Genomic DNA, 27583 nt, shown 5'->3' on the forward strand with positions numbered 1-27583 from the left:
AGTTCCCTTTAAGACTTCCATCTTGGTTTTCCTTTCCAACCAGCTCATTCTTGTCATTTTCTCCCATATCCACATTTCAGAAGCTTCAAGTCTACTTCTTTCAAATTTACTTAGTCCAACTCTCATTTCCATGAGCAGTGTACATCACAAAAATGATTTTGCAGATGATTTTCTGACATCTGCAGTAATATGTTCGCTGATTAAAATGTTCCTCTTAGTCATAAATGCCTATTTTGCCACTGCAATCTCTCTCTTCGGTTTCATTATGAATATGTTGTCCTCTGCAGTTATACTATTATGATAACAAAATTGTTTCACTTGATCAGTTCCAATGTGATCAGTTCCAATGTGATCAGTTTTTATAGCGGTTTCTGTTTCATATTTTTTGATAATACCATTACTTTTGTTTCCAATTTGTCCACTTTCAATTTCCATAGTTTAAGAACGTCTAGTAAGATTTGCAGCATTATATTAATTTCTATTTTGGATTCTGCAACTGTTAAGATGTCATCAGCAAATCTAATACAATGTATCATTTCACCATTGGCTTTTATTCCCTTTGCCTTCTCCTCCACAATCTGAATGGCTTCCTCAATGAATACATTAAAAATAAATATGGACATAGGTGACATCCTTGTATAGCTCCTTTTCTAATCCTGACCTCTTTCTCTACCTTTTTGATGTTTATTTTTGTGCTCTGGTTCTTATCAGTTGATTAACAATTCTTCTGCCCTTGCAGTCAAGTAATATTTATTCATAGTCCTAAAGAGTATCTCCTGGTTAACATTGCCGAAAGATTTTTCTCAGTCAATGAAGCCAAGATTCATTCTTCTATTCATCTCCATCCTTCTCTCCAACAGCATTCTTCTCTTGTTCCTCTGCCTTCTCTACCAGATGGAGAAGTATGAAACCAGAATTTGGTTGCAAAAATTACACGTCTGTTGTTCAAAACTGATAAACAATATTTTATGCAAAATGATCTCCATTGCTATTTATACATTTCTCCCATCTCTCAGGCAGGCTATAAAAGCCACACCAAAGAAACAGCTCTTCTTTTGAAGTGAAACAGTCAGTGAGCCATTTTTGTACATTTTCATACAAAATGAAGCATTGTTCCGCAACAGCATGTCCTGGTGATGCAAATAGATGATAATCAGATGGAGCCAAGTCTGGAACATAAGCCGCATGTCCTAGTATTTCCCTAATGAATACCTTGATTGCTTCCCTGACCCGTTTTGTTGTGTGTCCATATTCAGGTCATTTTTCACAAAATGCTCACTTTAAATCGATCATTTGCTGTTGGTAGCGATCAGTATTCGTGGTTTCACCAGGTTTTAGCAGTTCATAATAGATTACACCCTTCTGATCACACCAAACACAGAGCATTGTCTTCTTTCCAAAGTGATTTTGTCTTGCAGTGGGTGCCGATGGTTTGCCTGGATTTGCCCATGATTTATGACACTTAACATTCTCAAAACATATCCATTTATGATCACATGTCACTATTCAATGGAGAAATGACTTTCTTTTGTATCTGGCGAACAGCCTTTCGTGAGTCGTCTTTCGAGCTGCTTGCCGTCTTCCATTCAGTTCATGGGGAACCCATTTGCCCACTAGAAAGCTTTCAATTGTTTCAACCAAAGAGAAATGGCTTTCTGTGTCACATTCAATTGTTCTGTGAGTTCCTGTTCAGTTTAAGTATCATTTCATCAAGAAGGCCCCAATTTGTTGTCTTTGAACTTTTTTGGTAGTTTCCTGCGCTCATCGTTTCTCACACCAAAAATCACCAATTTTGAATTTTTTGAACCATTCGAAACACTGTTTTTCCCAAGAGCATTTGATGCAGCCCTGAAACAGTTTTCTTCAAATGATAAGAGAAAAGCAATGCTGTCCACAAATCTCAGTCATAGGTATGGAACTCGATATGTTTACAGGTTCAAACAGATACTGATGTATGGAACTTTGGTTACTGTGTGTTGACATTCGTCATCAGCCATTACAGGAAGCAGATGGCATTGCAGACGAGGTATTATGGCCCCCCACATTGATGTCTAGCACCATATATCGGCAAGTTTTGGTCTAATACTTCTACACCTGGTAAATAGAAACTGGTCCTCTCCAATATACTCATCTACTCTTCCTTTTATCCTTTTTTTATCTATATTAATAAGTATTTTGGAGGCATGTGATAACATTGATAGTGTTCTGTAATTTCCTATTTCAGGTGTGCTAATTGCAACTGGAGACACAATCAGAACAGAGTGCAGGTCAAAAGTGCTAAACAAGTTTGTTAATAAACAAACAAACATGGACAGTACATAGCTAAGTTCAGTCAGCATCTGAGTTGTACAATAACTGACTGTTGGAGGGAAGACCCTAAGAAAATGTCAAAAGTTAATACCTAGATTCATGTTAGAATGAATAGTTAACAACACGAGGCACCACACTGACCAATACCACAGTTCAAATACATTTCTGGAGCAGAAGCCATGTTTTGGAGATGCCAATTGACAGTGCTGGTGACTCCGCATGGCAGAGGCTGCTGGCTTGAGCACAGTATCGAATATTTGATGATTCCTTAATGAGAATCAACACTATCGCAGTCGGATTCTCGACTTGACAACTTGAAGAACTGAAGTGACCTGACACAGCCCAGGTGCCGGCCTAAATGCTGTGCAGGTGCCAGAATACAGCTGGTTCTATAGGAGGTCATGTGGCGATATGGCTGGTGGCATCCCTACTGCCACCTACTAACCTGGCTGGTGTACAAAAACTTCAGGCTATCATTTGCTGAAGTGGCCCATGTGGCTGTGCTGTGTAGGTCACCCACTTGACACTCTTGTGTGATTGGTTGCTATATGATAGGGCATATGGCCCCAACATAGCAGTAACAGTTCTGCATTGTGAAGTCTTCTGGCATTAGTCCTCTTTCCCAACAATTGTTCATTACTCTAATAATTGGTCTTTTATCTTATTACCTAAATTCTTCAGTAGTTCTGCAGGAACATCATCAACACCAGTTGCTTTTCCTTCTTCAAGACACTAAAGGGCATGTTCAAATTCACATCTCATGATCATTGATGTCTTCAATTAGATTATTTCCATTTTTGAAGTCTTTATTATTGTATAGCTCTTCTCTATGTATTCTTTCCAACAATCACATATCTAATCATTAACAGTAATACTGCCTCCTTATTTTTAACTACTACAGGTTTCATTCTAGGTTTGTACCAACGAGTTCTGATTTTCTTACAAACTTGGTCCTGTCAGTGTAACAGAAAGGCACTGATTTTTTTCTCTTCAGAGAGATGTCAATGAGGAATAATTTTAGAGATTAACTGAAAGAATTTAGTGTCAGAATTTTTCAAATTTGGCTCGCTGTTTTTGAAGGAAGGTCTAATGCAAGGTTATACATTTCAGAAGACCATGAAAACACACACACACACACACACACACACACACACACACACACACTACTTTAACAGCTAGTTGGTAAAAAAAACTTCCACACATGGATACAAGTAATCATTTTTAATGTATTGCAAAAATGAGAAGCATGGTTAAAAGAATTTGGTGGAACTGTTCTAATTTTTAGATTAAAATACTGTGTGACAGGTCCAGTTAGTTGCATGTGACAGACAGAACATGATGTTGGGCATCATTCGTGGGAGAGTAATATAAAATGCTATCAAGTAAAATGTGGCACACTGCTACTGTTATGCCACAAGCACTGCACGTTGATGTGTCCTCCTGCTGGAGAAGATGTGTGTGTGGCAGAGGACAGTGCCCTATTCTCAGTTGTGTCTTCTTTCCATCTTTGAGATTTGAGGGAGGAATGTTTGTCACAGCAAAACTGTTGGGTTCACCTGGCTTAGTAGTTTCTTATTCTGTACCTCTGATCTCTTTCTGAGAAACAACTCTCCTCAACACCACAGCAAGGTATCCAAGGGGACAGCACAGGGCACTTCTGCCCTGTCAGCTTGCTCATGTCCCTGGATTGCCTTATGACAGAGTACTCAGCACAGTGATACCTACTTCCATTGCCCTTGTAGTAGGTGGAGGGTGTCTTGTAAATTCTGTACCACTATTTGCTAGGTACATGTGCTCAAAGGTCTGTAGAGAATCAGAGAAAATGAGAAAATTATTTTGCCGGCTTTACCTCATTTGCTTCAGTGCCATAAGGACTGCATAGAGCTCTGTATAAAAGATTAAATTTGTCTGGAAGACGAATTATGAAGAAACTGTCAGTAGAAATTACTGAGCAGCCAACAGTATACCCTTGCTTGGACTTACCTGCATAAGTAACAGTTACATTACAGTACTCATCACAAATATCTTGCACACTTTTTTATAATAAAACCTGTTGTACAAGATTTCTTGTATTTGGTCAATTTAAAAAAAAAGAGCCAGAGCCTCACAGCTAACAAGGGATGATATTTTCTCCAACCATTCTTAAAACATTCAGATCTGCTATACTGAGCTCTTCAAACTGTTCCTTAACTATTGCCCCAAGCAGTCTGGTTCTTGTTCCGTAATTTGTTTGAACTTGTTCTGCTCATGGTTGAACAAGAAAATTAAAAGGTGGAAATTGTGTGATTGAGCAGAAATTATATGCATGTAATACTGCGAAGAACTTAAAAAAAATGGGTTACAGTAGCTCCCCAACTTAGGCACAGAAGCTGAATATAGGACTCGCCATCAAGACTTCTGTTGTCAGTCAAATTCCTGCACAGTGAATGGACTCCAAGGTCTTTAGACAGGATGGTTGTGCAGGACCGTATACAGTACAGCCATAGTCCAGCTGCAACTTAACAATGGCTCTCTAAAACAGTAACATGGAGAATCTATCTGCTCCATCTCTTCCCCCTTTACCTGCCACTAACATGTAAGATGATAATGGGCTTTTAAGATCTTACTTTGAGATGCTTCAGATGTGGTAAACAGGAAAGATTCTTGTCAAGGATGAGACTACTTTTGGCTTTTCTTAATAATTCACCAAGCCTTTGGCCATGCACAATGAAAGGCTACAGCTTATCAACAAATGGATTGCTAGGGAACTTTCACAATGTCACCTGCCTACCTGCCTGCCCCTGTCCACTACATGGCACTTCTAGTTCAAATGTGGGCTGAACTGTCTGCCATGCTTAACAGAGGACTTCAGGATATAGACAGCAGCAGCCTTATGGTAGATGGTAGCAACATGTTATACCATGTCTTGGATGCTGGACTGGTGTTAGAATGCAGTCAGGTTGCTGTGAAGTGTCCAAGCTTTGTTTAAGATCCACTTAAGGTTGCTTGGTGGTAGGTGCTTATGTATCTGGTAGGAGAATGCAAGTGGAAAAATTGTCTGCTAAAGAGCAAATCCTTTGGCACTTCTCAGATGATAGATCAATAGCTGAAAGTGTTACTTCTGCTGTATTGACAAAGCAGGCATCATTAGACAAGAGGAACCTCTTCACCACTTGACCCTGGAATAAGTAAATATTGAGCCCTACAACAGATGATGCACAGTGAATTCTCTAAAGTGGAGAAAGGGATGGTGAAGTTCTCAGGTGAGATGCTCTAGGGCTTCATTATCCCCAGGGTTTTGAGGTAGGAATAAAATGTATACAGTTATTGCTTGAAGGTAGGTAGTGAGTAACAGACAGAGAATGGCTTGCGTCGCAGATGAACAGTCATTTCACCCTTAGTCCTCTCACCAGCTGTATCATACTTGATGTGGGTGAAACAGCCTTTGAACACAGGATTGTGTGAAGGCATAACAATGCTAACTTCTGTTATGTCTTCCATTTACTATTCTTTTTGCTGTTCATCGGTGTCAATGCCTTTGATGTCTCTATGACTTGTGATACCCTTAGTGAAGCCAAGAATATTTTGTGTTTTCTACTGCTATGACACACTGACCAAAATTCTCAGAGTGCGGAAGTCAAGACACAGCAGGTACAACGAAAGCGGTTCCATTGTTTGACAAATTTTACAGTTCCAGCACTTTTCCTTAAGTTTTATTGATGTATGAGGGGATACTTTCTTGAAAGCTCATTTTCCTCTTTATGGTGACAAAAACATTTCGATGTTGTGCTCTTTTACAATGATCAAACTCTGATTTTCTTAATATAATTAGGAGTGGGCAATTTTGTCCAGCCTTTCTTGAGTGGGTGCAGGTGATCCCTAACTGCTCACCCATACAAATCAAATATTTGTTTTCGTGTTTGTGGAGTCCACATTTGCTTCCTCGGAGAGTTACGGATCTACACAGTCCACACCCAAGGATACCTTGGCTTGCCTGCATAAGTCTATCAACTAAGGTGTGACAGGGTCCTCAGAAGTCGCCAGATAACGATTATTATGGAGATTTTCTTAACAGAGGTTGTTACTATCCTTGTGAACCATACAGTTACGCCAAACTTTGCACTCTGAAACATACAATTTTCCACCATCACACCCAAAGATAGTCACTGAAGCACGTCTAGAATTTATGGCAATAGAGATTGAGTAGTCCATAGCAATTCTAGGTTTCCTAAGCCCAAACACAGCCATCACTGGTCAAGCCTCTACAGGGACTATACAAGACAGTCAGAGGATAGATTTGCAAAAAAAGGAAAGAGAAAAGGCTCAGGGTGCTCTATTCTCCAACCATTTGTTCAAAAAAGAATTGTACAGCCCCCGAGGGCTTAAATTCATTCTTTGTCGTATCATTTCTCTCTAGGGTCTTGGCCCATCAAGTTGTGAAAAACAACCTGTGTGGAATTTTGAAAGTAGGAAAGAGTTACTGATAGATTGTAACTTTTGAGATAAACTTGATTAGCTCGGCTGGCTAAACTATTTCTAGAAAAAGGGAAGGATCCAGTGCACTTTTTTAATCTGGTTTGAAGTTGCAACATAGAAGTAAACACAACTGATCCAAAAACTAATTACATTGGAAACATTCTACTGAGACAAATGCACCTATACACTTCATCAAAGAATGTGAAAAGCTAATGTCTTGTTTAGTATATACTAAAAACAAAGATTCCAAGACTTACCAAGCGGGAAAGCGCCGGTAGATAGGCACAATAAATAAAACACACAAACACACACACAGAATTTCTAGCTTTCGCAACCGATGGTTGCTTCTTCAGGAAAGAGGGAAGGCGAGGGAAAGATGAAAGGACGTGGGTTTTAAGGGAGAGGGTAAGGAGTCATTCCAATCCCGGGAGCGGAAAGACTTCCCTTAGGGGGAAAAAAGGACAGGTGTACACTCACGCACACACACACACACATATCCATTTGCACATACACAGACAGAAGCAGACATTTGTAAAGGCCTGTTTCTGTCTGTGTATGTGCGAATGGATATGTGGTGTGTGTGTGTGTGTGTGTGTGTGTGTGTGTGTGTGTGTGTGTGTGTGTGTGTGTGTGCGCGCGTGCGAGTGTACACCTGTCCTTTTTTCCCCCTAAGGGAAGTCTTTCCGCTCCCGGGATTGGAATGACTCCTTACCCTCTCCCTTAAAACCCACATCCTTTCGTCTTTCCCTCTCCTTCCTGAAGAAGCAAGCATCGGTTGCGAAAGCTAGTAATTCTGTGTGTGTGTTTGTGTGTTTTGTTCATGTGCCTGTCTGCCGGTACTTTCCTAATATATATATATATATATATAAAACAGAAAGAAACTTCCACATGGGAAAAATATATTAAAAATAAAGATTCCAAGACTTACCAAGCGGGAAAGCGCCGGCAGACAGGCACATGAACAAAACACACAAACACACACACAAAATTACGAGCTTTCGCAACTGGCAGTTGCTTCGTCAGGAAGGAAGGAAGGAGAGGGAAAAATGAAAGGGTGTGGGTTTTAAGGGAGAGGGTAAGTAGTCATTCCAATCCCGGGAGCGGAAAGACTTCCCTTAGGGGAAAAAAAAGGACAGGTGTACACTCGCACACACACACACATATCCATCCGCACATACACAGACACAAGCAGACAGAAATATGTCTGCTTGTGTCTGTGTATGTGCGGATGGATATGTGTGTGTGTGTGCGAGTGTACACCTGTCCTTTTTTTTCCCCTAAGGGAAGTCTTTCCGCTCCCGGGATTGGAATGACTCCTTACCCTCTCCCTTAAAACCCACACCCTTTCATTTTTCCCTCTCCTTCCTTCCTTCCTGACGAAGCAACTGCCAGTTGCGAAAGCTCGTAATTTTGTGTGTGTGTTTTGTTCATGTGCCTGTCTGCCGGCGCTTTCCCGCTTGGTAAGTCTATATATATATTAAAAACAAAGATTCCAAGACTTACCAAGCGGGAAAGCGCCGGCAGACAGGCACATGAACAAAACACACAAACACACACACAGAATTACGAGCTTTCGCAACTGGCAGTTGCTTCGTCAGGAAGGAAGGAAGGAGAGGGAAAAATGAAAGGATGTGGGTTTTAAGGGAGAGGGTAAGGAGTCATTCCAATCCCGGGAGCGGAAAGACTTCCCTTAGGGGAAAAAAAGGACAGGTGTACACTCGCCACACACACACACACACACACACACACACACACACACACACACACACACACACACACACATCCATCCGCACATACACAGACACAAGCAGACATATTTAAAGGCAAAGAGTAAGGGCAGAGATGTCAGTCGAGGCGGAAGTACAGAGGCAAAGAAGTTGTTGAAAGACAGGTGAGGTATGAGTGGCGGCAACTTGAAATTAGCGGAGGTTGAGGCCTGGCGGATATCGAGAAGAGAGGATATACTGAAGGGCGAGTTCCCATCTCCGGAGTTCGGATAGGTTGGTGTTGGTGGGAAGTATCCAGATAACTCGGACGGTGTAACACTGTGCCAAGATGTGCTGGCCGTGCATCAAGGCATGTTTAGCCACAGGGTGATCCTCATTACCAACAAACACTGTCTGCCTGTGTCCATTCATGCGAATGGACAGTTTGTTGCTGGTCATTCCCACATAGAAAGCATCACAGTGCAGGCAGGTCAGTTGGTAAATCACGTGGGTGCTTTCACATGTGGCTCTCCCTTTGATCGTGTACACCTTCCGGGTTACAGGACTGGAGTAGGTGGTGGTGGGAGGGTGCATAGGACAGGTTTTACACCGGGGGCGGTTGCAAGGGTAGGAGCCAGAGGGTAGGGGAGGTGGTTTGGGGATTTCATAGGGATGAACCAAGAGGTTACGAAGGTTAGGTGGACGGCGGAAAGACACTCTTAGTGGAGTGGGGAGGATTTCATGAAGGATGGATCTCATTTCCTGGCAGGATTTTAGGAAGTCCAGCAGGGATACGACTTCCTAAAATCCTGCCCCGAAATGAGATCCATCCTTCATGAAATCCTCCCCACTCCACTAAGAGTGTCTTTCCGCCGTCCACCTAACCTTCGTAACCTCTTGGTTCATCCCTATGAAATCCCCAAACCACCTCCCCTACCCTCTGGCTCCTACCCTTGCAACCGCCCCCGGTGTAAAACCTGTCCTATGCACCCTCCCACCACCACCTACTCCAGTCCTGTAACCCGGAAGGTGTACACGATCAAAGGGAGAGCCACATGTGAAAGCACCCACGTGATTTACCAACTGACCTGCCTGCACTGTGATGCTTTCTATGTGGGAATGACCAGCAACAAACTGTCCATTCGCATGAATGGACACAGGCAGACAGTGTTTGTTGGTAATGAGGATCACCCTGTGGCTAAACATGCCTTGATGCACGGCCAGCACATCTTGGCACAGTGTTACACCGTCCGAGTTATCTGGATACTTCCCACCAACACCAACCTATCCAAACTCTGGAGATGGGAACTCGCCCTTCAGTATATCCTCTCTTCTCGATATCCGCCAGGCCTCAACCTCCGCTAATTTCAAGTTGCCGCCACTCATACCTCACCTGTCTTTCAACAACTTCTTTGCCTCTGTACTTCCGCCTCGACTGACATCTCTGCCCTTACTCTTTGCCTTTAAATATGTCTGCTTGTGTCTGTGTATGTGCGGATGGATATGTGTGTGTGTGTGTGTGTGTGTGTGTGTGTGTGTGTGTGTGTGTGCGCGAGTGTACACCTGTCCTTTTTTTCCCCTAAGGGAAGTCTTTCCGCTCCCGGGATTGGAATGACTCCTTACCCTCTCCCTTAAAACCCACATCCTTTCATTTTTCCCTCTCCTTCCTTCCTTCCTGACGAAGCAACTGCCAGTTGCGAAAGCTCGTAATTCTGTGTGTGTGTTTGTGTGTTTTGTTCATGTGCCTGTCTGCCGGCGCTTTCCCGCTTGGTAAGTCTTGGAATCTTTGTTTTTAATATATTTTTCCCATGTGGAAGTTTCTTTCTGTTATATATATATATATATATATATATATATATATATATATATATATGTGTGTGTGTGTGTGTGTGTGTGTGTGTGTGTGTGTGTGTGTGTGTGCGCATCACTTGTCCAACAACTGAATTCATTATGTCCTTACCCTGACTGCGAGCAAAACAGGCAGTATTTAAAAGTGATATAAAGTTATAAAGGTAGATACATCATTCATTATGGTCAACATTTCTCTGAGGGGGTATAATGAATGTTTGAAAGTTTGTGTGTTGCACAGTTTTGAGCATCAAGGAAATATAGTGCTTCTGACATGAAGTTATGACAATGACATACTGCCATTTCAGTTGTGTAATCAAATACCTTCTGTTGAGACAGAGTATAACTGTCACTGTAACTGTCAACTGTTTGAAACCTATGTCATATTTTTCACAATACTTGATTAAAATCTGTAAATGGATCAGTTCATCATTTGCAGTCATAGTATTGCAATGAATCAATTGATAAGCATTATATGATTACATGACAAAAGAAAAAATATTTCATTTTGATATTTCATACACTAAAGAAAAAATATATTATCTTTGCAAAATCAAAAAGTTACTAGAGACTGTTTTTTACAAAGAGTGTATCCCTACAATGAATTGCATAGTTCCTCTATTAATTTAAGGGCAAATCTGTGGGAGGGTGCACTGGGAGACTGCAGTAGTCGCTGGTAGTGCAGGGTATTGTCATATCATCCAAAGCAACAGTGATGTTGAATTATTGCAAGATGAGCTGGACTTACTTGGCGAGACCTGCCAGTGCGGCAGTAATACATTGTTCTTGCAGTGCAGGCAAAGGGATTACTCTACAATCATGTTTTAGTGTTATTAATGTTTATGTGACCACAAGGTGTGCCTTGACATAACAGGCAGGCTGTTACCTGGAGAAAAAAAAAAAAAAAAAAAAAAAAAAAAAAAAAAAAAAAAAACCAGTGGTCAATTTTGTAGCAGATTCTTTTGCAGCCCAGCAATTCTACCAGAATGCAGGGGGTACACCAGGCAAGGATTTGGCATGGAGTCGCCAGCAACAACCATCATGCAATCAGCTTCCTGCACTAAGGCCGCCCTTCAGACTTTGTGTCACAGTGCAGTTGGCTTTCCTGTCTGGCTCACTCCAGTAGCAACCAGTATCCTGCCCTGAGGGCAGCGTGTTGAAGCCTGTGCACGGCAGCAACCATTCCAACACTGAGATAGACACGCCTCCTCACTGCACACATTCGCCATCTGGGTGCAGACATTCGTCACAGAGTTGGATACCTCTGCAAGATTCCTGTCACCTTCCTGTGCTGTTGATGCCAGTGTTTGTAGCACATGTTACAGGGTCATGTGCGTGGCACTGAAGACCGGCATAAGCAAAGCAAGGTATGTGTCACAACCGGCTAGCCAATTGCTAGCTGCCATCTGACAAGCCACCAGCATTCTTCCCATGGAGTGGGGCACGTGGGGTCACCTCCCCACATTGACGCAGTGCTAATATACAAGTGGAAAATAAAGCATTGATTGCATCAGTTCCTTCCCTTTAGGTCTTCACTGGCCTCCACCCAGCCTCAACCCTCAGTCATCCAACATCCTGACAATGTAGTCACCCGTCTATACCCCGGGATCAGCTAGAGCAGTATGAATTTCTCACCTACACTTCATAAACCATCACTCACTCACTTATATTTTACAAGTGCTGTCTCAAACAAAACTGAACATTATTTTTTGTGTCAAAATACTCTACAGGTCACAGTTTTCTTTCAGCAGGACGGTGTGAGGAAATAGTGCTTAGAGTTCCAACCACACTCATTCTGTTCTTTGATTATGGATGAATGACTAAGAAATATCTGAAGACAGAGCACCTCAAGATAAGAAGATAAGTTGCTGAATGTGTATATGGCACAAATCTCCAACTAAGAACAAACTAGGAGTGGAGAGGGTGCAGAATTTCTGGCACAAAATTTTTAAAAAATCAAAAGGTACCCTTAAGATGTGAGTAATCAAGATGAAGGGGTGTCATTCACAACCAAGACATAAAAATGACTGGAATTTGCAGAACATCTACAAAACCTGGAAGCATGTGCTGCCCCTTGAAAAAGGAAACAGAAATGCTGTATCAAAAGAAGATACCAAAATTCAGTGTGGAGTGGTACAAGAATAATTGTTAAAGACAGAAAACACTGCAAAGTATAATCCTGGTATATCCAAGTACTGGAAAGGAAGTGGGTCATTCATTAAGAAAAACATCAAGTGCAACAAAAGAGATGTTGTAGTACTGTAAATTTGCGGGTCAGTATAGTTTTTAACACAAACACTGAAACAGGATAGACATGTTGAACCACTTCAACAGCAAATGAAATATGCAGTGAATTAGCACAAGCAAAACTAGTAACAGGAAGTAAACATACCAAAGAGAAGCATACAGACACAATAAATCTACAAACAATGTGAAGAGACATTCTGCCTCAGCACACTAGAAGTACTATCAAACCTGCTAACAGTATTGGGATGTATAATAAGAACCAAATGGCTGAAAGAGAAATTTGTAATGCTTGTGGTACCCAATGCTATCAAATGCATTCAAAAGGAATTCAAAAACCTGTATACTGACACTCAGATTCTACAGAACTTACTGAATAAGTTTCATAGAATTAGTACAGTTTATAATATTGGGAAGCTGTACAGGCAATTTGTTAAATCACTTGGCAGTATAACATTTCACTATCAGCAACAAAAGACAAAAGGGGGTTTAAAAATATCTCGATTAAACCGTATGAGGTGTCGTCAGGATCTCGTGGATAAAATTAGCAATGTAGCTGAGAAAATGAAAGTCAACATTCTATCCTTACAGAAACCATCTACAAAAGGTGGAGAAGTCTCTGAATCTCAGTTGCAGTGCTAGTCATAATGTATAGTGTTATAAATCTGCAACTTAGCCATAAAAACAGCACAAAACTGAAATGAACAAGTTACTTGTGTGAAGGTTCTAAATGTCACAGGAAGTTCAATTATCGCCTCAACAGACTTTCAAATTGAGCAATGCCATAGACAGGTACATACAGTAATTTGAAGACAACACTCAACTTGGTCAAAGGATACCACTCATCTATACCAATGAAGTGAACATCAGGTCACCATAATGGTTTAGTCCAGTGCATGCTGAAAGAGGTATAACTCTGCAGAAAGCTTCAATGGAATTAAATATGGAAATGGCAACAGTATTGGAAACCCACCCACATATGAAGGGAGGGCTGGTGCAAAGTGCAGTACAGACAAGCATCACAATAGTTAACAAACAAATAGTCAGGAAGATCAGAAGCTGAAATGTTGAAAAACACCTTGCCATAAGTGACTGCACTATTATGATCTTTACCATAAAGTTATTCCTGAACAAACAAAGAGATGACATCATATTAAACATCAAATGATTCAAGACAAGGAAAGGCAACTAGACCCATCTGAGGAATATTTTCTGTCTCTGGACCTAATGGGCATACAGAATAATGTGTACACAATAACCCAAGAACTTCTTCCACCACTACAAGTGGTCATTAACAGTGCAGTACCAGTCATAAGATGAATGGCTTCAGTTCACAAGTACCATGGCAGAGATCTCTCCATCAACTGAGAACAGAAGTCAGAAGAGCAAGATGATTCTACAAGACAGACTGCCCAGCATGCAGAAGGGCTTATAGACTAGGCAGGTACACAAAGTGAGTGGGTACGCCTGCTCTTCCTATAATAACGCGGCATCTTCTGTGTGAGTGGGCCAATGCTGTTGCTCGACCGGCTGCAGTGTATAAAGCTATTGGTAAATTTCCATTACTACCTCTAACTATGTAGGTGCCCATGTTGTTCTCCAGGGCCCGTCATTGATCTGTGGTGGAGTTCTAAATTTCACTATTACTAAGAAAGATGCTGCACAGCACGGGAATGGCTGGGTTACCATAGCTCTAGTACATGGACCAAAGGTAGATAAAGTGGCAGGACTGGAATCGTTCAACAGACGTGACATCATCGCCTACCAGACATTTCAGATTTGCAAGATCCACAAGAGAGACATGGGTAGATCATATTTCCTATCTACAATGCCTTTGGATCTGCGGACCAGCAATCATCGAAAAATAAATGAATCCAAATCAGTTTCACTGTAGGTCAAAGGGGATGATAACTGTAGCAAAATTAAAGTTGTGGGTGATCTCACTCATTATTATAGAAATTAAAATAAATATACCCCCATCCCTATTCCATTTTTTAAAAAAAAAAAAGCACCCTACACATTGATCTTGCCAAAGGCCAAGAAGCAATTCTTCATAGTGTTGGGGCACTCTGGGATGCACTCTGTGTGAGTGTTGACCTCAGTGATTACGTAACCGCTTATCACTCTGTGTTTACAAACATGACAAGCACAGACACGTGCTGCTAAAATGACTACAGCATGCATACGGGTAACACCCCACAGCTGGACTTATAAATTTGTGACATGGCAACCAACTCTGCAGTGTACACACTGCATGCACTCGGCAGAGAATATTTCTCATGCCCCTTGTTTGCACAAGAGCAAACCCAACCTTGTTATTGACTTTTAATCGATCCGTATAGATGCAATTTGGGTAATCATGGATAACCGAAAGGAATAGACATCTGAGAATGATGGGAGAAATACTTTTCTTAGGACCAAAAAGAGATCCATCTGAAACATACAACTGGAGATACACCATGGGGGTTGGGGGGGGGGGGGGGGGTGCTGGTGGTGCGGAGAGGGGTGCTGAGAGAGGACTCTATGAACACAGACAAGAGGGGATAGATAACTGGCAGTCCTTGCATACAGAGCTTCCAATTGTAGCACAGCTGGTCTAGCCATTTTTGGACAATTAGTAAATAGTGTGAACTGTTGGTTGTGATCTGACAGGCTGTGACCATGTAGCTTCCCACAAGTTGCTGGTGTCTGACCCTCGGTACTGGGACACCAGCTTTAAACAATAGGTTGTCTACAGGGTCCATACGGAAAACTCCAGTTGCCAGCCACACACTGTTGTGGTGGACAGAGTCTTGCAAGCTCTGTAATGATGGTGCTGCTGACCTATAAGCAACAGATCTATAGTCCAAGTGGGATAAAACAAAGATAACTATAATTGCAAAAGAACTGTGTGGTACTATTCCCACACATGACACAAATGTTTCTGGCTGCCTCTGCTGCTGCCATGCCTCTACTGTACTCAAACAGAAGATTATGTTGGAAATGTTCTGATTTCTCTACTTAAGACTTCATTTTCCACCAACCACAGCTCCACTCACTATCCCCAAGTAACAAAATAGCAATATGTAAACTCAAATAGTAACAGTAAACTACAAACAAACATGAGAATCGGTAAATACATCCATAACAACCAGAATACCAACATGCAAAACAAAAATGCTACAAACTTATGCGCCAAGTCAATACATACAGTTACGCTAACTGGCAGGCAGATATAAACAGCCAAAGCTTTTAATGCAGTGATTAGTAGTTCCTGCTCACTGAAAGTGTCTGTATGAGTGTGCAGACTCCTTCAGGCACCCTCTTGGTGTTAAAATGCAATTTTTACATTAGGATTTGTAGTTTTTAATAGAAGGGGGTTCGATTTTGTGAGAACTATTTCTCTCGGAGCACCATACCAACAACAGAGTAAACAGCTGTTAATTGACAGAGTTTGGCAGGTGGTGAATGTATCCATTATAGTTTCACTGAAGCAACATCAGACTCGGATCTGAGAAAGATTATTGACCTGTTTCGTCCTGGGATGGGGGCACATTGGCAGGCATCCTCTTCCCTGACGATGCCAGATGACAAGGCATTTTGGATGTACCAATGGGGGTGGCGGGTTACCACTGGTGCTGTTAGTTTAGGAGTTGAGGGCACAACTGAAAAACAGGCACTAATATCTGGGGTCACTAATATTTAGGGTCAGGAGTTGCCATTTCATACCCTGTCATCACACTAGGTGTGGACTTTGAAACAATACTTGCAAACCTAGGTGTCATTTTGCTAGGGTGGAGTCATTCAAACTTTTCCTTAGATCTTGATAAAAGCAGTAAGGCATTTTATTTTCCTGGATTCACATATAGGTGAATGGGGGGGGGGGGGGGGGTGGAATTCTTGGCAGTTTAAACATGTAGATGGTTGTTTATGAGGCCCACCCTCATACTTTATGATTCCACACTCTGCACAAGTAGCCTCGTTTGTGTAGTGGGAGATCATAAACCTCTGGCACATAAAGCATTTCATAGCGGGAGGAAAATATGGCCCAATATCAAACCTATGCACCATGACCAAATTTTCCCAGATAAAACACTTTCAATGAAGGCTAGGATGAAAGCTCCTGTGACCACCCTGTTATCCTTACGTCCATTCTTGATGTGATGAACAAAATGGACTCCATGCCACTTAAGGTTAGGGTGGAGTTCTTCATCTGTTTGTAGCACCATGCCCCAATGGAAGACGACTTCTCGAATCTCGTTGAGTTTGTTACGTGGAGAGGTGGTAATGGGTATGCTCCCAACCTTATCACAAGCCTGAAGTACTTGTGATTGGTTAGTATTCAATGTGTTGATCAATAAAGATCCATTTCTCAACTTCCCTACTGCAGCAACTTCTCAAACTGATCCACAATATTTTCAATGAGAAACAGTGACTTCATTATTGCAAAAGACTGTCTGCCAGTTCTGGAGCATACCAGGAACTGGGAGAACCATCAGCCTTCATTCCCCCTTGCCCGGCTAACATCCCATAGCATGGCCAAAGATGGAAAAACCATTGGGTTGTAAGCCTCTGCATTCAAAACTTTCTTTCACTTGGCTGAATGGCCGTGTTGACATGGCCACCAGTATGGATGAGTTTAATCCATTTCATCACGGGTCATCTGCCTTGATGCCACTCCCTCTCATTGGTGTGTTTCCCCACTGACACCATACTGCCACGGCAAAGGCTAGCTGGCATAGTAGCCATTGCCCCGAGTCCCGGTGCCTCCAGACTGAGCAGGCACCTACTCCTCAACATACATGGGCTGGTTACAGTTCAGGCGCCAATAAAGTGATCCCTTCATTGTCAGGTGGCTGCAACTATGCACCCCACCCTACGACAGATAAGCTTTGAACATAAATCCATTTTAATAGTATGTGCAGAAAATCACAGTGCATGGTGGATACATTATAAACCAAGTAAGTCACCCTTCCCCGAATGGTCCATTTCTGTGAAATTTAGGAATGTGGAGGTCAAACCCTAAAAGGGGACGACAAGTAATTATGCTACAAAATTAAAGGAACGATTCTAAAATGAGCTAAAACTGACGCATGTCTTAATAACGGACAAGTTGTCAAAATAAAAGTTCCATTAGATGTAAGACTCCTTTTTGTCACCTCTTACAATGGGCAAGGATAACTGTGGGTCCATTCCAGCCACTGACACTAAGTGTCACTGTATTGGTTGAAGATAGGAAAACCATCTGAAGTGCGGAATTTAATAGGGAAACGTGTTATAAACCTATGGGAAATTCCCTGACACATTCCCCTCCTGTCACCGAAACAGTGAGGCATACTTATCGTTTCCTTACAAACATAAAAGAGAGGCCATAAAAGAGACACCTGAATCCCTCAAAAGAACTGACAGGCCAAGGCCCTTACATAACCTACTGGCATCAAACTAGGCAAAGACAGACTTCTCAGTCAGCTCATGGCAAAAGAGGCATATCAGAACATACTATCTGGGGATGTCCACTGCACGCAATGTAGTTGATTCTGATCAGCAGCAGCTAAATTGTCACAAAAGATTGATGTCAATGAGTTACAGAAGTGGGAGACGTGGAAAATCCTAGACAATATCACCAATGTCATTTCAATAAACACCCAATCAATCAACCTCACCTCAGTCTACAGTAAGAGGTTGTGGTGAAAGACCAGGACACAAGTCAGTGAAGATACTTGAAGTCAACAGCTGTGGCACATGGACAGGCAAAGGCGCATGCGCAGTGAACATAAATTCAATGTCGGAGCTGTAGTGCAGACATGGGTTGTCTCCTATCATCCAAGAATCTAGGATTGGGGTGACTTGGCCTGGCATACAGCAGCACTCTTCAGTGAAAACAGTACTTCTCCCTTGTAATGGGTGATTTGTCCCCTGCAATGAGATGTTCAAGAGACAATGGGAGAGGCAGATTACAACACCATTCTCTGTTGCACACAAGAAATTTACAATATGCTCCTATCGACCAGGGAGCAATAGTGTACCTTGCACAGACTGGAAGGCAAAAACTGTTGTTATTGTTCTTAATGTATTTCATTTAGATATAGTGTACATGTATGATTCATAGAAGGGAATGTAATTGAGTGCAGTAGTAATGGTAGATTCAGTTACATGTGGTAGTGGCTGTAGCATTAATAGTAGAAGCAGTTATGGTGATGGCAAGTAATACCATGTAAGCTCCAATAATACATGTAGTTTCATTTGTATTGTAGGGTGGAGTTTCAATGAAATGATGAGAACATAGCAGAATGGAACACTTCATGCCAAAGATTTAAACTGTGTGATCACTGTTGCTTTTACTATCGGTTACATAATTAACGAATTGACACAATGTCTTATGCATTGTATCTCTTTAGTTATATAGTAAACAAATACTGCCTGGATCATAACTTTTGATTACCTACAACCAGTTTCAATTTGCACTACAGATTATCTTCAGGTCAAAGCTGGAACAGGAATAATGTAACAATAAAAAAATACTGAAGTGTGCTAATATAAATGCTATCCTTAAAAGTTGTATAAATAACAACAAAAAATTGCAACACCAAAAAATTTGTCTGGTAACATATTACCGCTAATGTAAGCAGGTTAATCTAAGTGTGATATAAGCCACTGCAAATCAGAAATGCTGGTACATTAATAACTGGTATAACTGCCAGAATGTTGAATACAAGCATGCAAACACATTTGTATTGTGCTGTTCAGGTGTCAGATGTTGGTTTCTGGGATGGAGTTCCATGCCTGTTGCACCTGGTTGGTCAATACAGTTGTTGTTTGTGGATATTGCTGGAGTAGTTGTTCAATGATGTCCCATATGTGCTCCATTGGAAACAGAACTGGTGATCGAGCAGGTCAAGTCAACATGTTGACACACTGTATAATATGTTGGGTCACAACAGTGGTATGTAGGTGAGCATTATGCACAACACCTCAAATAATCAGACTGATGTACAGTTTTGCTGTCAGGCTGCATGGGATAACCACTAGAGTGCTCCTGCTGTCACACGAAATCACACCCCAGACCATAACTCCAGGTGTAGGTCCAGTGGGTCCAGCATGCAGGCAGGTTGGTTGTAAGCCCTAAACTTGCATCTTCGTAACCAACATACAGCCTTCACTGGCACTGAGGCAGGACCAGCTTTCATTAGAAAACACAACAGAGTCCATCTTGCCCTCCAATGATCTCTTGCTTAACACCACTCATATCACAAATGGCAGTAGCTTGGGGCCAATGGAATGCATGCTACAAGGCATCTGGCTCACAGCTGTCTTTGGAGTAACCAATTCATTGTGTCACTGTGTTGGCAACTGCTGCTCAAATTGCTGCTGCAGATGCAGCACGTTGGGCCAGAGCCATATGCCAGACAGTGGTCTTCCCTTTGAGTGCCACGTGGCCGTCTGGAGCCTGGTCTTGCAACCATACATTCTTGTGACTTCCACTCCCAGCAATAATCATATACAGTGGTTACATTCATGTCATGTCTTTCTACAATACTGCAGAACGAACATCCAGCTTCTCACAGTCTTATTATACAACTATGTTCAAACTCAGTGAGATGCTGATAATGGCATCTTTGTTGCCTTAAAGGCATTCTTGACTAACATCAACTCTCTAAGTTCAACGTCAAAGGTAACTAAACTCACAACCGTTACAGTGAGTATTTAAAGCAAACCTTATTTACAACCTCATAGTGGCACTGCAAGCACCACTCTTTTGCAACTGGTGCAAAATTTGAACAGACATCATCTTTCAGTTGCAGAAACACACCTACCGGCTTTCATTTATGTTGCACAGCTCTTTCCTGGTGTTGCAATTTTTTTCCTGTCAGTGTATTATGGATCCATAAAGATCTGGCACCACAAAGTATAGTTCGTCACTGGAGGTGTAAAACTAAGATAAAATACAAGGACATGGTGGGATAAATTTTTTTTGTATGATCACATGATGTGTGCATATGATGAACACAGTTACAAAAATAACTGTAGCTTTTTGCAAACAAGTGCTACAAATTAACAAAAGTATTAAATTATAGTAGTTTGAGAAAGTAGAGTGGCAAGTGGAGTTTTCCAACTACCACAGCACGTTGAGTGATGAGCAATGCAGTAGTGACTCTATGCATGTCACTGGCTGCAGTCTGTGCCAACTGCCTTCAACATGGTCAACTAACATTACAAACACATCTGGGATTGCACACCTGCTGGAGCATGTCATCATATATGTTAAAGTAAGTGTTACAGGGAAATTCATTCTGTACATTTAGATTCCTATCAGGTTCATTTCTTTTGGCTGTGTACCTTTCAAGTTCTTCAAGCACGTCAATCATTGATGCTGGACTACTGCCATGTGCATACGCAGTAGATGACATAACATGTCCACATATTGCCCTTGTCAAGTGTGCACACTGTTCCATTCTCCTGTGTTTGAATCACTTCATTTAAACTACATATTTGATTTGCACTGTGGTGTCAAATAAGGGAAGAATGTAGAACACCACAGCAAGTGCTTTTTTGGGAAATTTAACTCCATAACTAATGCATATATTAAAATAAATTGTTTCTTGCAAAGGTTCAGCTTTTGCCATATAATATCTATTATAACTATCCTGAATCTGGTAATCATAATTGTCTGTAACATGATATTGTTTCTTCATTAAGCTTTGAGTCTATAGTCTTTGGATCTGTTAACCTTCAGACACTGTTTCTACACTAATGCAGAGATTTACAGACTAATGAGCTTGATGGGTGGTAGAATATACACATTTCTCTATTTTAAAATCATTTTTATTTGGTTTTAGCCAACTAAGCTCACAGACTTCCCCTGTAAGGAAATGGAAATCACTGATGTAAGTATGAATGGCCCCTATATGTAGTCTTGAGAAATGCCAAAATTATGTTTCTTATCCTGGATCTTTTTCTTTGTATTATTTTTTGCCTTATCAGGAACAGAACTTATATCACATAGCTTGTTTAACGCTACACTCATTATTTCTGAAACCTTCGTATTTATAAAATTGTTCCCTAATTTCCTGAACAATGAGAGGTCAATCTCCACAATCTATTTATGTAATGAAATATGTTTTCATATTGCATGTACATACTCTGTACACTTTTATTCATGTGTTTCCACTTCTTTACTTACAAATCATAGTTTTAGGTGGGAGGGTGTTTGAAAACTATGGTTGTGTAAAATTCTGCTAGAGATCTGTCCTGAACTTCCTCATAAATGATATTGCCAACCTAAGAAAGCAATTATGTAGTAGCCATTATCAAAAATTGCTTTGCTTTGTATTAGTAACTGCTGATTACTTTCTTACAAGAGTGGTTTGAAAAGTTTTCAGAGTGGAATAGAAAAGAAGTATTTACATCACTGAAACTATTTTTATTTTTCCATGTAGTCTCCTTGTAGATTAATGCACTTGATCCAGAGATGTTCCAGTGTCTTGATCCCATCTCGAAAATGAGTTTCCTCCACGCCTGCAAAATAGTTGTCAACTCCGGCTATCAATTCTTCGTTTGAAGTGAATCTTCATTCAGCAAGAAAAATTTTCAGTTTTGGTAACAGATGGAAGTCTGATGGAGTCATATCAGGTGAATACGGCAGGTGTGGCAACAATTCATACCTCAGTTCATGTAATTTTGTCGTGGTGATGGCTTGCGATTTTGATCCAGCATCAAGAGTTGCAGCACACATCTTCCAGATAATTTTTTCATTTCTAATTCATCAGTTAAAATGTGATATACCCTTTCAGATGACATCTGGCAAGTGTAAGCAATTTCACACACTTTCAATTGGCAATCCTCCATGACCATTTTGTGCACTTTTGCAATGATTTCTGGAGTAGTGACATATCTTGGCCAACCACTGCATGGATCATAATCTAAGCTCTCCCGACCAAATTTAAATTCATTTGTCCACTTGGCAACAGCTGAATATGAAGGAGCAGAGTCCCCCATTGTATTCTGGTAACCACAGTTTAGTCAGCTATCAGCTGCCTTTAGTGAATTAGCTGTTTAGTTAAAAGTTGGTTAACTCTCTACAGTAAATTGATTTCTTAGGATGGATAGGATGTGAGACTGCTGTATATGGACGCAGGAGGAGCTGGCAACTGTTCGTGAACAGTTGAATGTGTTGATGGCCGTGGTCAGCCATCTTCATGCTGCTGCCTTGGAGTGTAGCAGCAGTGCGGAGTCTGGTGCACTGCATGGTACACCCCAGGTGTTACATGCTTCACCCACGGTCCCTGCTGTCGAGACATCTTCGCGGGTACCGGGTGCAGTTGGGCCATCCACTCCCCAAAGGGAGTGGCGTTCGGGCGCACGAGGCAGAGGGTCATTGCGGAGGATGGCCGTGTGGCATCGCCTGCTTTGCCTGTGAGTGGCCATGTGGCCACTCCTTAAGCAAGATCTGAGCAGGCACATAGGGGGAAGGGTTTATTAATGATGGGAGCCCCAACATTGGGCGCATGATGGAGCCCCTTAGGAAAATAGCAGAAAGGTCGGGGGAAGAAGGCCAGTGTTCACTCTGTCTGCTTGCAGGGAGGGGGGGGGGGGGGCGGGGGGCGCTCATCCGAGATGTGGAGGAGGCCCTGCCGGCAGCAATAGAGAGCACTGAGTGCACCCGACTGCAAATTGTTGCTCATGTTTGCACCAAAGACTCCTGCCGTCTGGGTTCAGAGGTCATTCTCAGCTCATAAGGCAGTTGGTGCAGTGGGTGAAGGCAGAAAACCTCACCCGTGGGATGGTATATGAGCTAACTATTTGTAGTATCGTTCCCAGAACCAATTGCGGTCCTCTGGTTTCGAGCCAAGTGGAAGGCTGAAACCAGAGGCGCAGACGATTCTGCGGAGATCTGGGGTGCAAATTTCTCGACCTCCCCTATCCGGTGGAGAAATGTAGGGTCCCCCTGAATAGGTCAGGCGTGCACTACACGCAGGAAGCGGCTACAAGGGTAGCAGAGTACTTGTGGAATGCACATGTGGGTTTTTTATGTTAGAGAATTCCCTCCCTAGGTCGAATAAGACGCCTTCTGAGATGTGACAAGGTAGTAGTAGGTAAAACGCATCAAGGAGTAACAATATTAATGTGGTAATAGTAAACTGCATGAGCGTCTATAGAAAGGTCCCATAACTGCTCTCATTAACAAACGCTCACAATGCCCACATAGTACTAGGGGCAGAAAGTTGGCTGAAACCAGATGTAAACAGTAATGAAATTCTAAACTCAGATTGGAATGTATACTGCAGAGACAGGCTGGAAAGTAAGGGGGGAGGCATGTTTATAGCGATAAAAAGTGGAAAGGAAATTGACAGAGACCCGAAATGTGAAATCATTTGGGTGAAGGTCACGGTTAAAGCAGCCTCAAACATGGTAACTGGATGTCTCTATAGGCCCTCTGGCTCAGCAATGTTGTGGCAGAGCATCTGAAGGAAAATTTTGAAAATATTTCAAGTAGATTTCCCCACCGTGTTACAGTTCTGGGTGGAGATTCATTATAAAGTACTTAATCACTGCTTGAATCTTTATTTTTTCCATCTTCGCAAATCACTACACGGAAACAACAACAGAGCTACATGACCAACACAGCTCTCAGCTCTCTTCCAAGAGCACTGAAATGGTACGTATTACAGGCAACAGTCCAATGAATATCATGTGAACAACTCTCTGCGCTAGTGCTAACCTCTCGTGGGGGTTCTGAGAACTTTTCAAACCACCCTCATATTTTTCAAATGACCATGTGTTAGCTCCAGTTTCACAGAAGCACAAAACATGGGTGTCGGCTGCCAACTCTGCAAGAGTGAGGCGAGGCGTGTTCCCCTGAACCTCTCTTCCCCCCTTAGGTAATCTAAGTTCTTGTATGTTTACACTTGTGGGCAATTGCTATGTTACAATGTCCACACTGTAACAGCTATTCCGTAGTGAAAATTTGCCACACCTACTGCAGTGATGGAACTGAACTTCTTGGGTGGTTTAACTACGCTGTTTATTTTGTGATGATTTCTAAAATGAAATTCAGTATGTATGCTTAGCTCTTCACTTTCAGCAGATGTCTGAGTTTACAAGAACTTACTTCTAGAAGCATCTAGATATTAGGTGTATTTTTGTAATGTTTTGACGACAAAATCAGAGCTCCTTTACATCAGAAAATGTGATTACCTTTCTGCAACAAAAATTTTCCTTTTGTGTTTTGCTCAATAAAGTTCTTTCTCTTTCCAATTTTGTTGATTTTTCTTATAAGGTCACAATATCTTGCACAGTTTTATGGCACTGATTATAAGTTGTAAGCTGGAAATTAGGTACTTACAACTTACACATGATTTGTTTTTTCAAACAAATGGCTACCACATGCACTCTTGCACATCTTACACTGTTCACCAATCATGGGTCAGGTACCTGATTATAAAGACAGCATTGACCAATATAAGGTGTTTTTCATGTTTGACTAAGCTGAATGTTTCAAACATGCAATGTCTTTATTTTGTTTCCTTTTCTTATTTTTGCTTTCTTTTTAACTATAAAGTATTCTCAATAATATTTTGTGAAAATTACAAATTCAAATAACCAGAATGAAGTATTTACTTGCCAAGAATTAAGGGTCTGTCATTTAAGCATGTGACAATAATTAAAGTATGACTTCAGAACTTTGCGTCTTTTCAGACTGTATTTCTTTGATTTAGATTTTGAACTAACTCATCTCATTTGTGTAGCTACTTTGACCTTTTCACCTTTTAACCAATTTAATCTTGGGTGTTCACTAACTTTGAATGCCTGAGATAATGCAATTGTTCTTTAGTGTTGCTGTCTGTTAGGTGGTAAATATTCCAACATCAGCTCACATTATTTACATGTTTGTGGTGGGAAAGCTGGTTAGAAAAGAGCAGTATACTAGAGAAAACAGTCTTAAATGTTGTATTTCAAAATAAAGAAACTAGAAACCAAAACCAATTACCATCTGGGGGTAACTCTAATGCATATAACCAATATATTTTAAAATGAAGAAAGAAACAGAGGAAGAAAAAAAGAAGCAGAAGAAACAGAAGAAAATTAAAGGAAGATAGATGTAGGAATGGGAAGCAACTAGAAACCAGGTCCCAATTTTCACACCACTGGATATTCAGAACATATGTGGACTTCAATGGCCATGTCCCTTTGCCGTAAACCACATTAAAAAATACACACAGCAACTGAATAAGATGCAATTGGTCACACTGGCATCATCATCATCATCATCAAGTTTTTGTCACTGTTAGCAGTACAACTATAATGCAAAAGATTTGTTCACAGACTGCTATCTGACAAACTGACATGACTAATTTCTGCCCATTATTTTGAATTTATGACATCTGTAAATATGTATAGATATTAAAATCTAAGCATACCTGTTGTGACTACAGTAGAAGACTGAATGGAAGAATGTTGATACAGAGAAGAGAAGCACAAGGGCAGAACCATATATCACTGCAGACCAGTACTGTGGCCAGCTAGTTGCTCGCTGTATAAGGGCAAAGCATGCTATGATGCTGGGCACCACCCATACCTAGATAACAACATTGTTCACATTACACACACCAAGGAGTAGATACAGAAGTAATTTATCACTGACAAAGAGCATCAAAGCAATTAACAATACATGTAGGTGACACTAATTCATCAAATACCAGCCTATTATGTTAACTTTCTCTCTTCAGACTGTGCCACGATGGTTCACTGGTTGTTACGACAGCTTGCACTCGACACTGTTAGTGATAACTGAACACACTACACCAGATTTGCACTCAAAATCACTTTTTTATTTTAAAATTTCCCTAAATGACAGAAAGAGCTGACATTCCAGAATATGTTCTGTTGTGTTACTGAATTATATGTATTTTAATATTCAGCAAAGTTTTGATAATGCTGTTACAAGTGTTTTGTTTTTGTTAACGTTTCAAATGGCACTCAATGAAGATCAAGAGAATGTGGTCTGTAAACGAGCATACTACACCAAATGGTGTTTATATCCAGTACCTGATTGCTGACCACACAGGGAAGAATAGGTCCCATACAGGCAGCCAACATTTAGCACACATTAAAACATGCAAATGAGCTGACGAAATCTTGGCAAATATGAAAAGGGTGGTTTTTAACAAATTAATTCAACTTAAGTAAATATAAATTCTAATATTCGATTTGATTTGTGGAACATGACAATTTCTTTTTATTCACAAGTGATGAAATAAAGTGTAAGACCCCATGCTGGTGCAAGTCCAAGAATGCTCATCGGAAGTGGATCATGAAGCTGCAACTGTCCTGCAATTTTTTAATAATTTTCATGACAGAAAAAAGTTATTCGCAACAAAATGTTGACCCACAGACCTGATGTCAGCCAAGTTTCTGTTTAGCTTGGGAAACTGTTCTATATGTACACCACAATACCAACCAACACATTTGTGCTATTGTAGTACTTGTACCTGAGCAGAGTGCAGTTTTGTTAACCAATCACTTCTAATTGCATTTCCAAAGGTACTGTACCTGGTGCAACTGAAAATAGAGTGCCAATTAATTTCAATTCATTTTCTAGGCTATGCAGGTCCTGAATCCTTGTCTCAACCCGTGGTCAAAGCTACACAATGTTTTGCTACCAAACCATAAAACATGTACAGAGGTACTTGTAGCATATGAAGACATTCAAAGAAATTAAGTTTCCTGCACCACACTGCCTTTCAAATAAACACAGTTCATTCATTAACACATTAATTTTATCACACAAATTAATAATTATCACATCCTTCATTTGAAATGCCATATTTAATTTATTTAAACGTCCTGTTACACCAGTCAATGTACACAGAGTGTGCTGCAGGTGGGTAGCCTGCTACCTGCAATTGTCCTGTTGACAGTCTGCATGTGCTTACAGTCATTTATGCCCCATGGGGCAGAGTTGAAGCAACCTATTCTAAGAGGGAGAAGGACACACAGAGGGTGCTTTGAGCCTCCAGCTGTTCCATGTCAGCCACAATGAA

At 41.1% G+C, this 27583-nt stretch overlaps 1 protein-coding gene across 3 annotated transcripts in view; it reads right to left on the bottom strand.

The window, feature by feature from the left end:
- Window positions 1–27583, bottom strand: part of LOC126335397 (monocyte to macrophage differentiation factor 2) — a 159011-nt gene that overhangs the window by 50888 nt on the left and 80540 nt on the right. For all 3 annotated transcript variants that reach the window (XM_049998640.1, XM_049998639.1, XM_049998638.1), the window contains one exon: window positions 25961–26118. In XM_049998640.1, the coding sequence (XP_049854597.1) occupies window positions 25961–26118 (158 nt within the window). The remainder of the gene's footprint in view (window positions 1–25960; window positions 26119–27583) is intronic.

The sequence above is a fragment of the Schistocerca gregaria genome, chromosome 2 (genome assembly GCF_023897955.1).
Source record: "Schistocerca gregaria isolate iqSchGreg1 chromosome 2, iqSchGreg1.2, whole genome shotgun sequence".
In the NCBI taxonomy this organism is placed as follows: domain Eukaryota; kingdom Metazoa; phylum Arthropoda; class Insecta; order Orthoptera; family Acrididae; genus Schistocerca; species Schistocerca gregaria.